This window comes from Peromyscus californicus, unplaced genomic scaffold (genome assembly GCF_007827085.1).
Source record: "Peromyscus californicus insignis strain IS unplaced genomic scaffold, ASM782708v3 Scaffold_7__1_contigs__length_154581171, whole genome shotgun sequence".
In the NCBI taxonomy this organism is placed as follows: domain Eukaryota; kingdom Metazoa; phylum Chordata; class Mammalia; order Rodentia; family Cricetidae; genus Peromyscus; species Peromyscus californicus.
In genome coordinates, this window is record NW_026294595.1 from 9,041,594 (window position 1) to 9,057,561 (window position 15,968).

Here is a 15,968-nt window from a genome sequence, read left to right on the forward strand (position 1 = left end):
GCCTCCTCTCCTGAGCTCAGTTAATGTGTACTCAGCCTCCAGAGTTTCAGATTTTATTTTAAAACAATAGTAAACAATTTTATTTTCTTAAACCACCTCACACTTGGCTTGTCTCAAGCAAAAAGTCAAAAATAAAAATCCTAGGGGAAGGGGAGGGAATGTGACTGACTACCTCCCTAGAAACCAGCCCTGGCCCTGGCGTCTCGAGGGGCTTAGACACGGCCTTTAACACGAAAGGAAAGCACCAAACACTTGTGCTTCAGCAGCAGGTTAGGACCTCCACGGAGAAAGGGGGAGGGAGGGTTCGAACCCAGTCCCCAGGGGCTGCTGCAGTTCTGGAAGCATCTCCACAACTGTGGCAGGCCGACTCGGAGAGAGGCCCTAAGAGGGACTCCTTGCAGCCGGGCAGGTGGGGGTCGGAGAGCCCACACCCAGGCAGCCTCCAGGGCAGGCCAGGAAGGACAGGGACAGATCCAGAGCACACAGGACAGCTGATGGGGGAGGGTGTCAGCACTGCCACACTGCCAGAATCCTAGCTCCTGGTTCCTCTGTTTGTTCAAGTGGGGATGAAGACAGACAGACTGCTACTGGATGGCCAGACAAAAGGAGCTGTAAACGCTTGGGTGTGCTCACCCCTATGTGCAGGCTCTTTTGTCGGGAAGGGATAGAGGACCAGAGAAAGCCCTTGTGATGTTGGGTGGGTCTAGGGAAGAACGCAATGACAGCAGCCGACAGACGGACAGGTGCTCGCCCTGGGCCCTGCCCCCAGGCAAGGAAACACTGACAAGGTTCTGGAGTGGGGGCAGAGAGGGCAGGGGAGGCCTCACTCATGGGCCCCAGGCCCCAGTCTCCACTCAGGTCCAACAGGAGGCAGGCCGCCCCAGCTCAGGGCACAGGGCCTGGGAGCTGACCGGGGCCCCTTTGTACACAGGGCAGCCACCATGGAGCAGCCTCTTCAGCCTGAACTCCACAGTCCCCAAAAATAAATAGTGTGCACTCCACCACCTGGAGTTCCTGGTCTCAAGACCAGAGGACCAAGCCCCCGTGCTCTACCCAACCTAGGGCCCATGCCAAGAGCACTTTCCACCCAGTCAGGAGCTGGCAGCAGCAGAGCCAGGGTCTCTGGCCATGTGACCCACAGACAGCAGGCCCTCCCAGGGTCCTCGCTGAGGGCCTGACTCAGCCCTTTGGTCCACCATGTCCATTAAAATTAAAATAAGAAAAAAAAAAGGCTCCACTTGGTGACTTGGGTCTGTCGAGGTCTCTGCTTCACCCCTCCGTCCATCATCCTGTCCATCCTGCGAGGTATGGCGCAGGCCAGATTCGGGGGCTTGACCCAGCCACGCCCACCAGTCACTGCAGCTTGGTCCCCAGCTTGCGTTGTCTGTTCCTGCAAAATGGGGATGATTTCTATGTGGGGGTGCCTGGTGTTGAGTGGCCTATAGCTATCCTCTCTACCTGCTCAGTCTCAGCGAGACAGGCAGATGCCCAACCACAGCCACCCTGACCAGGGCCAGGCCAACCAGAGCTCCTGCCATGGACTGGAACCTGAGGAGGGCCAGCATCAGGCTGGGCTGTATCATGATGACCCAGGTTTGGAGCTCAGGAAGTGAGCAGGGGATGGCAAGATGGGGCTGGGACAAGACAAGAAAGGTCAGTGGTACTTGTCTGGGCCTGACTAATTGTGGGGAGTTCGGCTGCTACCGCCAAAGCAGCTACAGAAAGGTGGAGGATGCAAGCAGAGGAAGGCACACTGAAGGGGGCTGCCTGGTATGGGAGCGCCTACTTGGAGGGGCACAGGAGGAATCACTGCTGTTCTCTAGAGGGGCTAGCTGAGGCTCAGAAGCAACAGTGCTGTGTAAGGCACCTGTAGAACTAGAAAGCTAACCGTGGCCCACAGGGTCCTGGTGTGATGGCCCAAGCCCTCCAGCTCACACCCCAGGTTCTTGCACACCAATCTGTCTGTCTTAAGAGCTTCATGCCCGCGGTTCCTCTTCTCAGACGCCTCTCGGTAAGCCCTGCTGTGAAAGGCCTGCTCATTTGTATCACTCAGGACTGGCCCGCTCTCCTCTGGGAGCCTGTCACTCACTCCCTAAGCCTCTGAGCTGCGCTCCTTAGTGTGGATCACATGGGCTGGCTCTTCCGTCCTCACGGACCCCTGCTGCTTTGAGTACCAGGAGGGTGAGAGCATGGCTGTGTCACTGTGCTCAGCCCCTGCACACAGCCTGACGTGGAGCAGGTGCCAGGGAGAGATAGAGAATGAAGGCAGGTGGCAGCTGGCTGAGCAGGGCCAAGCAGGGCTGGCTACTCTGGGAGCCAGGTGGAGAGCTGAGCCCAAGGCATCTGGGGCCTTTCTGTCACTAATGGGATTGCCCTGCCCTAACCCTCAAATCCCCTTTCCTCATGGATCCGAGGCTTTGCCCTTAAGCTCATTAGGATAATGTGGACCTTGATGTCCTAACACATCTCCTGCTGGACACCCACCCTGCTCCGAGCGGCTCAATGGCCTGTTACCCCTCCTGGAAAATCTTCCAGGCATCCTCTGGAGCCTGGCCTGCCTCAGCTCCCCTCAGAGCTTAGGGAGAGGCTGGCCTTCCCCCACCCCTGAAGAACTCCACCCCAGATTGAGGAAGAGCTGAGTAGAAGAGCATGAGCCAGGAGACGCCAAAGTCCAGCTTTGCCCTAACTTGCACTTGGCTTCAAGATGGCCCCCAGCTCAGTGTGCCTCAGCTTACCCAGCTAACAGAAAGCTACACAGTTCTGAGGATGGCCACACTCCTGAAAACCCCAAGGCCCAGCTCTCTGTGTCTGTGCTGTGGAGGGTAAAGGTATACACTGGGCCAGCAGTTTGCCACCGGCCCCCTCACCCCCAACACACAGAGCTCAGGCAGCTGACTTCCTTCTCTCTCAGCTCACTTTTCCCATCTGAAAAACTGGAGCACAGAATTCAATGTCAGAAATGGAAGCAAGCATCTAGCTTTGGAGGAGCCTTCCAAATGGGGGGCAGTGTTGACTACTGTCCCCTGAACTCACCTGGCTTCTGCCCTGGTTACTGTGTACTCAAACCAGAGCACATTGGGAATGAGGCTCGTGTCCCGGATGAGGAAAAACTCGGAGATGGGCCTGGAGAGACAGATACCCAAAAGCCAGGGCCATGGTGAGGGCATGAGTCTACCAGCAAGCCAGATGTCCCAACAGTTCCTAGGGCCCCTCCAGCCTCCTCCACTGCTCCCCGAGACTCTGGCTGCCTTCTAAGTCTCTAAGTGCTGAAGCAAGGACAAAGGATGGCACTCTGGCTGCTGAGCCTGAGATACCCCTAAGCCCCTGGGGAAGGTGGTAGCCAGCAGAGTGGGCACCACAGCCTCATGCCACCAGAGGCCCAGACACTGGGCCACCCAGGACACTAGGCTCTCCAAAGATGGTCATACCTGTAGGGGGCAGGGACACAGTGCTGGGAAGGGATGGGGATTGGTTACCAGGCTGCTATCCTGGGGAACAGTGGGGTGAGAACTTCCTGGGTGAAGATGAACCAAGCGATGGCCATGAGGCTTCCAGCAATACCCCCATAGAGTACCTGACTCCAGGTGTGGTACAGCAGGTAGACCCTATGACAAGGCCAGAAGGGAAATTCATGAGAGACAACCAGAGACAGGCTTGTACAATACCCCATGCCCCAGGGCCAGTTCGTCAGGACCCTGTGTGTGCAGATGTGAGGACACACACAGAAGAGGCACTTCCAGAGGCAGTAAGGATGCTGGAGCAGCCCATCTCCAGATTTGCTTCCTTCCTGGCCAGCTCTTACACTGGAGGCCCCCCACCACCATCCCCACCCGGCCAGGAAGCTGGGGACAAATGGCTAATACAAGAAGCTGCTGTTACAACTGTGGGCTTAGCCTGCTATATTAGCAAGAGCAGCTAGAGCCCTGTCTGTTCAAATTAGAGACCATGTTCCTTTCCCAGTCCTACCATCCAGTCTCTGGGCCCAGGGTCCACAGGGACTGTTCAAAAGACACCCAGATCCTAGCGGGACCCCAGATGGGCAGGCTGCAGGGTGGGGCTCCTCCTCCCCATACCTGCTATAGGAGACGAGAAAGGCTGCGGTGAGGAGCCCTAGGGTGAGCACATGCCTCCACAGCAAGTCCAAGAACCTGGCGTTATTTGTTTGATGCATTCTGGAAAAAGAGGTGCATCACACAGTCTCAACCCACAGCCTGAATAAGGGCCTCCCAGTAGCCCTTGGTCCCATCCAAAATCCTAGTGCAGCAGGTCCCAGCAGAGCATAGCTACCACGAGTGGGGGAGGGGGAGGGTTGCAGAAGCTCACCTTAAATACAGGAAAAGGAAGGAATAGACGGAGAAGAACCACATAAACTGGGAATGGCTGGAGGGCATCCCGTACTTAGTGCCCACTGCCGTGTGTGGGCCTGGGGGAGGAAAAAAGAACGGCATCATGGGAGGACATGGGCTTCCTCATAATGTCCAACATGAAGCCCTGGGTCCTAAAGTCCCAGCCCTACCTCCACAGGGCCGAGGCTCCTGGATGACGTGTTTGATCAGCCAGTTGACACCTTCATTCAGTGCCAGGCCCCCGAGGAATGAAATCTGCTGGGAAAGATGGGCACTCAGTTGGGCCTCTGCATACCTGCTGGCCTCTACCTAGTCCCCATGACTGTGGCCTCTGAATGGACAGCCTAAACCAATGAGTGAACAACCTAGACCCAGCCAGGAGACCCTACAGGCTTTGCAGGGTAAGGCTCTGTAGACCGAAGGAGGGTTCTGGGCAACGTGGGACCAGAACTCACCGTGTGTAGCTCCCGCTTGAATATGATGAGGGTCACAAAACCAACAATAACAAAAATAGGGCTGAGGCTCAGGTAGGCAAGGAGGTGGCCAGAGAGATCACCTGTAGGGGCAGGATGAGACAAGGGCATGAGCATCAGAAGAGGGGTCTGAAAGTCAACAGGGCCTAAAAAAAACAGGAGGTCCAGAGCCACAGCCATGGACACCCAGTTGATGTACCAACTCCCCCACAGCTGTAAGGGTGCACTACCAACCACAAAAGTCTACACACCATGAGTTTTGAGAAGGTGCCTCTTTGTCCCCATTTTACAGAAGGAACTAAGTCTCAGCATGGTTATGTACTTGCTTAAGTAGCATAACCAGAGAGAGGTGGGGCCCGGATGAACCCCAGTCTCTGGCCTGGTCTAGATACTGTAGCCATTGCTCTGGGAGAGGAGAAGTCTGAATCCCAAGATCGGATGCCGCACAGCTCTGGGCTGCCCGTGGGGTGGGGCCTCTGGAGAAGTCTGTGCTCTTCCAGACACCAGATACAGAGCCACACTCAACGTGGCCACCCACAACAGTTAGCAGTTTCTCAAAACTTCTCCACAGGCAAGGTGCTGGCTTTTCCCTTCCACCAAAGCCTGCATGGAGGCAGTGAGGACCACTGGCCTCTCTGAGACACAGAAGCTGGAGTTTAGAGTCATGTTGTTCCCTTGCTCACAGGCAGGGCTCCAAAGGCCACTCACCACAGAGACAAGGTGGTGACTAAGAAGCTACTCTGGGGTCAGAAGCCACCATTCACTTCCTGTAGCAGCTTGAGCTGCTTGCAGGAACTCAGGTAAGGACTTTACCTCCCTAGACCTCCACACTCTCTCCTCTAGGGTGGGGGTAGTAGTATCTTTCCCACAGCTGTGAGAAACGATGTAAGATGCCCAGCATGGTCTCTGGCACACAGGACATTCCCACAGTGGTGCTCCCAGAGGCTGGGGAAACCCAGTATGGGAAACAGCCCACACCAGCAGCCTGGCCTTACACAAGCAGGCAGGTGCCCATAGAGGGCAGAGGGCAGATCCCAGGCCTAAGAGATAGGTGCACATACACCTTATCTGATCCTCCCAGGAACAACTGAGGGAGTTGCCCAGTAACCAGGTTCAGATGCTGATGTTGCCACAGTCTCACTAAGGAACACTGAGTGAGTGAGTGCCCGCCCTTTTCTGAGCCCATATCTGCCCAGCCCCGAAGTTCTGACTCTCTCAACTCCACTGATAACTGCTCACTAGGAGGACAGGGCATGGCTCGGGCCCCTGAACCTTTGGCCAATTCCTCAGGTTGTCTTACAGCAAGCAAGCCCCTCAGGCTTCCCTGTACATATTGCTAGGGACTCTGGCCTCAACTCTCTGCTCCACACCCCCCATCCTTGGGAAGTGTTTCCTTAGGCCCTGCTTACCAGGCTCCGTGTAGTCCTGGCCCACTTCCCTCCCACCCACTGCTCCAGTTGCAGGGACGGCTCTCCAGCTCCCTGAACACACTGTACTGTCCTACTTCTGGACCCGTGCACACGTGGCTTCCCCCACCTGGGGTACTGCCTAGGTGAATTCAACAAACAGAAGCCAAGACCCAGCATCGCTACAAATCCCACGGATGAGACCATCACAAAACTCTCAGCCTGACTGATGGGAGACCTGTGACTGGGCCGTGGTTCGTGGTAGCTGTGGGATGGGCGCCTCTCTTTGTCCTCTTATACTTCAGGTCCCCTGAGGGTGGTGGCAAAGTCTCTGCGCCCCGCTGTCCTCCGAGTGGAGTAACGTATGACACCATGTCAGACAGACAAAAGGAGCATGTTCAGTATACTGAGGGATATGTAGTGCAGGGGTTCCAGAAGGGTATCCAGGGGACTGGACTTCACCAGATGCCCCCAGGCTCAACCGGGTCCCACGTCACACACAGCCTGTATATGTCATGGTGTTCTTTCTCAGCGGCAGGTGCCTTCTCACCTGTAAGGTCATGAACCCTCCAAGAAGCTACTCTGAAGCCAGGGAGGGAAAGTCAGGAAGGTGAAGGTGTGGAGGCCTCGGTCAAGCCTCTCCCCTTCTCCAGGCCTGGTTTCCCTCCTCTGGAGCAGAGACTTTCCACAGAGCAAGAGTGCAGACACTTCACCATTCCAAACCCAGAGGCGGCTCAAGGCCTAGCCCTTGGGAGATGCTAAGGGGGTGCAGAATGAATGAATGAGTGGATGGATGCATGGTGAACAGGCACTTGGACAGGGCCCAACGCTGGGTAGGATTGCCACACCTTAAGTCTAACCCACAACACCCAGAGGCCAAGTTCTCCCTGCCCGTGGCCCTGTGCTCTCAGCAGAACCAAGCTCTCCCTTCCTGGACAGCCAGAGGTCAGCAAGGAGCCCCCAGCTGCTCAGCAACAAACATCCATCCAGGGAGGGTGCTAACAAGCTGGAGATGGAAACTTCAGGTATTTACTGGGTGTTCACTGTGGGCTAGGCCCTGTGCCCAGCACCTCTCAGGCCTGTGGTCATTTGATTCACACGCCACTGCAGAAAGGAGACACTGTACTTAGAGCCCCTTAGGAAGATGGAGTGACTGGAATGGTGGTGCCTGCCCTGAAGCCCGGAAACGTCTCACCCCAAGGCCTAGGCTCTGCACCACTCTACGGAGCCGGAACTTCAGAACCGTGGCTAATGGACCTTCCCACTAGAGAGGCGGGCACTCCCAGAGGCGTGTCGGATGGAAGCTCTTGCAAGTCAAGCTCCCGGGGGCTGTGTGCCCCCTTGGCGACTAGCCTCTGCCCCGCTGCTCAGGGCGTGGCGCCGCAAATCCTCCCAAACCTGGCCTAGACTTGTACACTCCCTGCAACAGAGAGCTTTCTCCAGCAAGCAGCCCTCCGCATAGTGAAGCAAACTGGCACTCCCTGCACGCCCGAGCAGGAGTGCGGCCTCTCTGGCTCAGGGGAGGGCGGGGCACCAGGGACAAGGTCCAGGACCAGATCTTTGCCCGCCCCACCCAGACCTCTGGCCCAGGACAGCCCCACCAGCACCCCGGGACCCCGGAGAGCGACTTGGCCGCGCAGCCGCAGAGTGCATCAGCGAGCGGCTCACAATTTCGCCCAGCTCATCGCCGCCTCACTGCGCCTGCGCGGCGCGCGCGCCGGCCGAGCCCCTCCATGGCTCGCTGTTTGACAGTTCCCACCGCGGTCCTTCGGCGCCCCCACGCCGGCCCACGCGGCCCCGAGCGCCCGGGGCTGAGGCGCCGGCTCCCGGAGAACGTCCTCGAGACCGGGGCCGCCTCTTACCTGCAGGGTATTCGACGTGGGTGAGGGTCACCGGCCGCCATGAAGCGGGGAGCGAGCACTGTCCGTCCGCTGCCATCTTACCCGGAGACCGGGCTTCGCCGAGCGACCAATGGGGAGCAAGGGGGGCGGTGGTCCTGACCTATCACGCCGGGGAGGCGCCACGCACCCAATCCGAGGCCGATCGCAGGTAGTGGCGCAGCCATTCAGTGTGCAGGCCGTGAGGCTGGGCCTCGCGGCGAATCAGAGAGCGGGGACCCTCGCAGCTTTGCCAGTGTCCAATCCCGGGTGAGCGCAGGTAGTTGTCTAGCCAATCAGGAGAACGGGGGGTTCCATCGCAGGACAGAGTGCAGAACAGCCAATCAAAAGGTAAGCCTGGCTCGGAGTGTGGACAGGGCGAGCCAATCAGGCGCTATCTCGGGGGGCGTGTTGTACTTTGGTGGGAGCTTTGGTTCGGCTGGCACCTGCTCCCAGAGTAAAGGCTTCCCGCAACCCTGAGCACGATGGAAAAGGAGCCTCAGCACCACCGGGTCTGAATCGACCCACTTTGAAAACAAAAATTAGTGTGTCATTATGAATCCCAGGCTTGCCTTAGCATCATTTTCCCTCACCCTTTCAGGTTCTGGCTTCCTGTCCATAAACGTAAATTGAGGCCAAAGACCTAGAGCGATTTTTTTTTTTTCTGTCTTTTACTGACATACAGGAAGCACATTTCTGCAAAGGAGCCTTTTTGTTAAAAGATTATGGGTCCTAACTCCTGAGCACATACTAGGCATCTTAGCTGGAATGCTACTGGTTCCATCAACTACGCTATGAAGTGAGGCCACTTGGGAACATTTTCAGTAAGTCCAGATGTTCCATCTTCCCTTCTCTGTTTTCCCCAAAACATTCTTGAAACAGCCACACCTCCCACTCACAGTCTAGGCCAGGAATTCTGCCTCCAAGCCTTTACCTGTGTAGTTCCTCTGCTTGGAATGGGCACACATTCCGGCCCCATTTCCTGGCCCAGGCTGGCTTGTCAGTTCATACTTACAGGCTCCCAAGGTTAAGAGAAGGGCCTCCACAGAAGCAGGAGGATCTCTGTGAGTTCAAGGTCACTCTGGGATGCCTCAAAAACAAAACAAAACAAAATAAACAGAAAACCCAGGGGGCTCCAGTGTTCCCTGACAGTTCACCCCCTTTGCCTGCCTCATCTCTGGCTACATTACACTGTAAGTATTTCCTTGTCCGTCTCTGCCAGGAAGCAATCGTTCTCTGACCTCACTGACCACCGCAGTATGCACAGTAAAAATGCAGGTTCCTGGGTCTGTCTGGGGCCTGGGTCAACCCAGTAGGTCGGGATTGGAGCCTTGGCCTCCATAGTCTATGTTCTTGGGTTTCTGGTACAGGTGGTTGTAACTCCACCTGAAAAAAAAAAAGGCAACTTACATCCCAAACCTGGACCAACCCAGACCTATCATGTACTTGATAAATGACATAGACAGGTACCTGATAGGTGACCTAGAATAAATACTCAATAAATAACATGGTCCTTGAGGTGGAATGAGGTCACTAGAGTGGCTTAGTTTGGCAGCCTACAGAAACCTGAGGTTAGTCTCACTAGGTTGAGGACTTGCTGGTGACTCAGAATCCAGCTGTGGATCAGGAAGACCACTGCCCCCAGCTGTGTTCAGCTTCCCTTCCATCTCCCCAGCCCAGCCTGAACTTGTCTGGGTCAGCCGGCCTCACTCCTTTGTCACCTGCCTTCAGCTCTCACAGGCAATGCCATTATTAGCCTCTCAGAGAAAGAGGTGTGAAGATTGGCCAAGAGCTTCCTAGAATAGTTGTCTGAGACAGGGCAGCCATGGGAGCCCAGGCTGCCTAGACTCTCCTCAACAGGCCCACAGAGGCAAAGTCCCTGACACACGGAGAGTGTTCCTGAGGAAGTGACAAGATGAGGAACTAGAGAAGTGTGGGAGTCATGGGGTGAGTTTCTGACAGAGGAAAGAGCAGCACTGTCTTGTGGTCCAGCCTGGCTGTGTAAAGGAACCCCAGGATGCTGGGGGAGGTGAGCTGGGCCACTGAGGCTATGAGGGCATGGCTAGTGCTAAGGATAGGGAAAGCTCTGGATGATAAGTAAGTTGGTTTTCTTTTTTCTTTTTTAAAGGCAGGGTCTAACTATGTAATCTTGGCTGGCCTGGAACTCATTATGTAGATGATATGCAGGCTGATCTGGAACTCAGAGAGAGATCTGCTTGCCTCTGCTTCCCAAGTGTTGAGACTAAAGGTGTGTGCCACTACACCCAGTTTACTTTTGCTACTTTTAAAAAAGATTTATTTATATATTATGTATACAGTATCCTGTCTGCGTGCATGCATGATGGAAGAGGGCACCAGATCTCATTACCGATGGTGTGAGCCACCATGTGAGTGCTGGGATTGAACTCAGGACCTCTGGAAGAGCAGCCAGTGCTCTTAACCTCTGAGTCATCTCTCCAACCCCCATTTTTGCTATTTTTTAACTAAATAAAATATTTAACTGGGTGGCATGTCTTAAAATTATAGCACCTGAGAGGCAGAGGCAGGAGGATGGAATTCCAGCCCATGCTGCATAGTAAGTTCCAAGCAAACTTGATCTACATAATGAGACTTTGTCTCAAAAAAAGAAAAGATGAGCCAGATGGAGCATGCCTATGACCCCAGCCCCTGGGAGGAGGCAGGAGGATCAGGAGTTCAAGGTCATCCACAGGCTACATAGTGAGGTCTTAGCTAGCCTGGGATACATGAGAATCTGCCTCAAAAATTGAAAGAAAAAAACAAACTAAAAACCAAATTGTGTGTGAGTGTGACTTTTATGCTAGTCCTGGTAATGTACACTTACAATCCCTTCACTTGGGAAGCTAAGTCAGGAGGATTCAGAGTTCAAAATCATCCATATATGTGCTCATATGTGACATTCTAAGAAACCAGAAACCAGATGGATATGCGTCAATGTGTTTCAGAAGCTAAACATTCTTGTGTAAGAATCCCCTAGAGAGCTGGGCAGTGGTGGTGTACACCTTTAATCCCAGCACTCTGTAAGCAAAGGCAAGTGGATCTCTGGGATTTCTGTGAGTTCAAGGCCAGCCTGGTCTACAAAGCAAGTTCCAAGACAGCCAAGGCTACAAGAGAAACCATGTCTTGGGAAAAAAAATAAAAAAGAATCCTCCAGTTAAGGATGACCTGTGCAGTCACCCTAGGTGACAACTGATGCGCTACGTCAGACATATTTGGGTTTGCACCTGCTGTAAGCAGGACCCCGCAGTGCACATTCAGCTTCTCCCACTGGGCACTGACTGTGGAGTTGTTCATGCTGTGGCCTACAGCTGACCTTGCTGTTGCTAGCTCATGGTATAAACTACCAGTTTACTTCCCATTCGACTCTTGCAGGACATTTGGGACCAGGGCAGCCATCTCAAGTATAGGCTGAGCTGAAGTTCCCCTATGGGTCTACAGAGGCAAAGCAAATCCATGGGTACATCTTTGGTGTGCTTGAGTGTGTTGCTGATAGAAGTGTGCCCAGGAGACACTGCAGGGTCCCCTGACATGGCAGAGGTGACAAGGTCAGACCAGCTGTGTAGATGAGGGGCTCTGCCTCTAACTCCTCCATCTAGAGGAGAGTTAGACCAGTGGCATATGAAGTCCTTCTGATCATCCCATAAGATGTTCCTCCTTAGTCCCTTGTGCCGGTCACAGCAGCCCTAAGAGACAGCACTTGTTTTGTTCATTCTTATTTTGTATGTATGGTGTTTTGTCTGTATGTGTGTCTGTGTACTGTGTGCATGCAATGCCTGTGGAGGCCAGAAGGGGGGCGTCGGATTTACCCTGAACTGTAGTTACAGATCCTTGTGAGTGGCCATGTGGATACTGGGAATCAAACCCAGGTCCTCTGGAAACGCAGCCAGTGCTCTTAACCACTGAACTATCTCTCCAGCTGTTTCTGTTTGTTCACCGGGTCTTATGTAGTCCAGGCTGGTCTTTAACTCACTATATAGCCAAGGGTGGCTGTGAAGTATTGAGTCTCCTCCACAGCGCTGGGATTACAGGCATACTACACCATGCTTGGTTTACAAGGCAGATCTTCATGTGTCTGGTTTATGAATGAAAGCAAAAAGGTTCAGTGCATTCAGCTATTTGCCACAGACGCCTAGCAACTATGTAGCAGTGTTGTTTTTATACACAATCAGAAACATTCAATTTTACCAATAAAGACTCGGGAGCCAGATGCTGGAGTGAAAACCTGGTAGCTCAGAGAGGCAGAGAAAGCATCCAGCTGATCTTAAACCGACATCCCAGAAAGAGGGCCTTTCTCCTAAGCCATCTCAAACAAAATTCCTCAAACTGAATGTCCCTCCCTTCTTCTTCCTGTGCTCCCTCTTACTTTCTCTTTTTCCTGTCAGCTGAATGCTTGCTCCACCTCTTGACCTAGGGCTGACTTTATTTAATCCTGTTTACAATAACCAAGCAGAAAACTCTTGGATTAAAGGTGTGTGCTAGGGCTGAGCCACACCACAACTAGAAACTGGTTTTTCCCAGTAAGTAAAGCAATCTTGGGGTTCACAGTGTGATCAAACATCCTACAACAGAGCAGAGTGGGAACTTGTGCCCCGGACTACCTGACAGGTTCAGAACCACCCTGCCTTATCGAATCAAAGTACTGGTTGCCTGCTCCAGAGCCCTTTACAAGGCCAAGACCCAGGCATCCCTATAGCCACAGGGTCTCAGGACAGGAGCTAGCCTGTCATCTCTACCTCCTCCTCTGGCAGGCAGTAGCAGGGGGATGACACTGAAATTAGAGGCATGGAGTTGGACTCTGAGCATACACCCCACCACACTGATTTGTGCACAGAGCCACAGCTGAGGAAGCATATCTTCCCTGGCCCTGACTCCTGGGAGGTGGCTAATCTCTGGGTTAGAAGTCATTTATTTTTAGGAAATGCCTGAGCCCCAAAAGTGACGGGGCATGAACCACCCCCCAGGATGAAGAAAGCATGCAGTCTGCTTAGGTTCTGCCCTGACCCTCAAGGACTTTCATTCCATGGGGGCTGTGGAACCCCAAGGGTCGGAATATGAGAGTTAAAGACGATGATAAAGACACCAGCTGGGGGTGGTCGTGCACAGGAGCCCATCTGCAGCACAGAGCAAGACCCTGTCTCAAAAAACCACACCAGGGCCTGGAGAGATGTCCCATGGTCAAGGGTATGTACTGCTCTTTCAGAGGCTCTGTGATTCCCATGGCAAAGAGGTCACCACAGTCTATAACTCCAGTTCTAGGGGACCTGACTCCTCTGACTTCTGTGGGCACCTGCACTCTTTGCTGGATAGTTTTATATCAACCTGACACACACTAAAGTCATCTGTGAGGGGGAAGTTTCAATTAAGAAAATGCCTCCTGGGCTGGAGAGATGGCTCAGCGGTTAAGAGCACTGGCTGTTCTTCCAGAGGTCCTGAGTTCAATTCCAGCACCCACATGGCAGCTCACAACTGTCTGTAACTCTAGTTCCAGGGAATCTGACACCCTCACACAGATATACATACAGGCAAAACACTGATGCACATAAAATAAATACATAAACAAACAAATAAATCTTAAAAACTATTTTAAAAAAGAAAAGAAAATGCCTCCATTTTCTTTTTGGATGGTGGTGGCACACGCCTTTAATCCCAGCACTCAGGAGGCAGAGGCAGGCAATCTCTGTGAGTTTGAGGCCAGCCTGGTCTACAAAGCCAAGAACCAGGATAGCCAGGGTGATTATGTACACCCTGTCTCAAAAAAAAAAAAAAAGAAAAAAAAGAAAAAAAGAAAACGCCTCCATAAGATTAGGCTGTAGGCAAGCCTACTGGGCATTTTTTAATTAATGATCAATGTGGAAGGGCCCAGCTCATTGTGGGTGGTGCCACCCCTGGGCTCGTCATCCTGGCTTCTATAAGAAAGCAGGTTGAACAAGCCATTGTGAGCAAGCCAGTAAGCAGCACCCCTCCACAGCCTCTGCATCAGCGTCTGCCTCCAGGTTCCCGCCCTGACTTCCTTCAGTGATGAACTACGATGTGGAAGTATAAGCCAAATAAACACTTTCCTCCCCACGTTACTTTGGTCATGGTGTGTCATCATAGCATTAGAAGCCCTAACATACACACACACACACTAATAATAATAATAATAATAATAATAATAATAATAATAATAGTAATAAATCTCGAACAGCAGAACCAGGGAAGTGGGTGTAGCTCGGCTGGCAGAGTACTTGACTTGCTTAGCATACATGAGCTCTGGATTGGATCCCCAGTGTGAAATGAATTTCTCTCAAAAACATTATTCTACCAGAGAAAGCACCAACTCAAAGACCACATATGACATGGTCCAACTCACTGGAAAGGTCCAGAAAAAGCAGGGAGTGGAGAAAGCTGGTGGCAGCTTGGAGAGAGCACACGAGGGTGATAGCAACATTTTAGACGTGTATTGTAGGAGCCGGTACATTCTGCCTCCTTACTAAAACCCTTAAGGAAATGCATGTATGGGGTACGAAGTACACCTCCAGAATGCTGCTTAAACAAACCACTTGCCTTGTTTAAAGCCTACTTATTTCCCAGCACTGGAGTGACATGTCACAGCTTACACCTCTGCAGTTGCTGAAGGGGGTTCAAGCATGCACCCTTCCATTTATTCGGTTGAGATGAGGTCTCAGGCATCCCAGCTGGCCTCGAACTGGCTATGGAGCTGAGGACAGTCTTGTCCTTTTGATCCTCCTGTTTCCACCTCCACAGTGCTGGCCCCACAGGTGTGCGCCATCAAACCCAGTTTAGGTGGTTCTACAGAGACCGAAGCCAGGGCTTCCTGCATGCCAGACAAGTAGTCTACCAGTTGAGGCACCCTGCCCTGTCTCATTTCTCCTTTTTGAGGGAGGGTCTCATGTAGAGGCAGACTAGCCTAGACTTACGTAGTAGCCAGAGGTGGCCTGGGACTCCTAGTCGTCCTCATCTCTACCTTTGTGTGCACCACTTCACCTGTCCCCTTTTGAGACGGGGTCTCTTGAAGCTCAGGCTGGCCTTGAACTCGGTGTAACCAGAGATGGCTTTGCCCTTTGATCTTCATGCCTAATCTCTCTCTCCTTTCCCAGGATTGCAAACTGTGCCACCACAGCCACATCATTTTCAGGTAGGGCTGGAGTTTAGTTCTGCCAGAGCCCCAGTGCAGACAGGACAGAACCGCTGTTCCAGGTGCAACTGTGATAAGGCTACACCCACCGGAACCCCGCCTTGAAGATCTGCTCGCTGCAGTGCTTGGGAAGGCCGCTCACGCCTGAAGCTCGCTCTAAATACACTGGAAACAAGTATGGCAGTGTTAAGTGCCAATAAAGGTATTGGTTTTGTAGTGTACTTTGTTGGGTTTGAATAGTGTGGGGCTGGGGACTGAATGCAGGGCTTTGTGGGTGCTGGCTAAGTGCTCTGCCACAAAGATGCACCTCCAGTCCTTGAAAAAGCCTGTCAAGCTCAATGTGGTGGCACAAGACTTTAATCCCAACACTCAGGATGCAGAGCCAGACAGATCTCTGTGGGTTCAAGACCAACCTGGTCTACACAGCAAGGACCAGAACATTCAGGGCAAGAGAGAGAGAGGAGAGAGGAGAGAGGAGAGAGAGACGAGAGAGAGAGAGAGAGAGAGAGAGAGAGAGAGAGAGAGAGAGAGAGAGAGAGAGAGAGAAAGAAATCTGGCTACAGAGAGACCCTGTCTGAAGAAAAAAATTCTGTGTGTATATGGGCACATGTTGTACAGATGTATGTGAGGCCAAAGGTAAATGAGTGTCTTCCTTTACTGATCTTGACGTCATGTTTTAAGGCAGGAACTCTCACTGAACCCAGATTTGT

General features: G+C 53.0%; 1 protein-coding gene and 1 long non-coding RNA gene across 2 annotated transcripts; one reads left to right on the top strand and one right to left on the bottom strand.

Moving 5' to 3' along the window:
• Window positions 1-39: 39 nt before the first annotated feature.
• Dolpp1 (dolichyldiphosphatase 1) lies at window positions 40-8,282 on the bottom strand. The gene is made up of 8 exons (XM_052724787.1): window positions 8,088-8,282; window positions 4,802-4,902; window positions 4,517-4,601; window positions 4,324-4,423; window positions 4,074-4,172; window positions 3,477-3,605; window positions 3,034-3,123; window positions 40-1,390 (listed from the first exon to the last, which is right to left on the bottom strand). Exons 1-8 carry the CDS (start codon window positions 8,161-8,163, stop codon window positions 1,354-1,356), a joined length of 717 nt encoding a protein of 238 aa, XP_052580747.1. The 5' UTR covers window positions 8,164-8,282; the 3' UTR covers window positions 40-1,353.
• Window positions 8,283-8,819: 537 nt separating this feature from the next.
• LOC128101544 (uncharacterized) lies at window positions 8,820-15,479 on the top strand. Its single transcript, XR_008215123.1, has 2 exons — window positions 8,820-8,926; window positions 15,221-15,479. It is a non-coding gene; the product is annotated as an uncharacterized LOC128101544 (long non-coding RNA).
• The last annotated feature ends 489 nt before the right edge of the window (window positions 15,480-15,968 follow it).

What these genes read in the sequence shown, in the direction of transcription:
- Dolpp1 (XM_052724787.1), bottom strand. Translation starts at nt 8,163, where the DNA reads ATGGCAGCGGACGGACAGTGCTCGCTCCCCGCTTCATGGCGGCCGGTG. An exon ending in GGAGCCTCGGCCCTGTGGAG is followed by an intron (nt 4,424 to 4,516) that starts GTAGGGCTGGGA and finishes TTCCTCCCCCAG; the next exon opens with GCCCACACACGGCAGTGGGC. An exon ending in TTCCTTTTCCTGTATTTAAG is followed by an intron (nt 4,173 to 4,323) that starts GTGAGCTTCTGC and finishes CTCTTTTTCCAG; the next exon opens with AATGCATCAAACAAATAACG.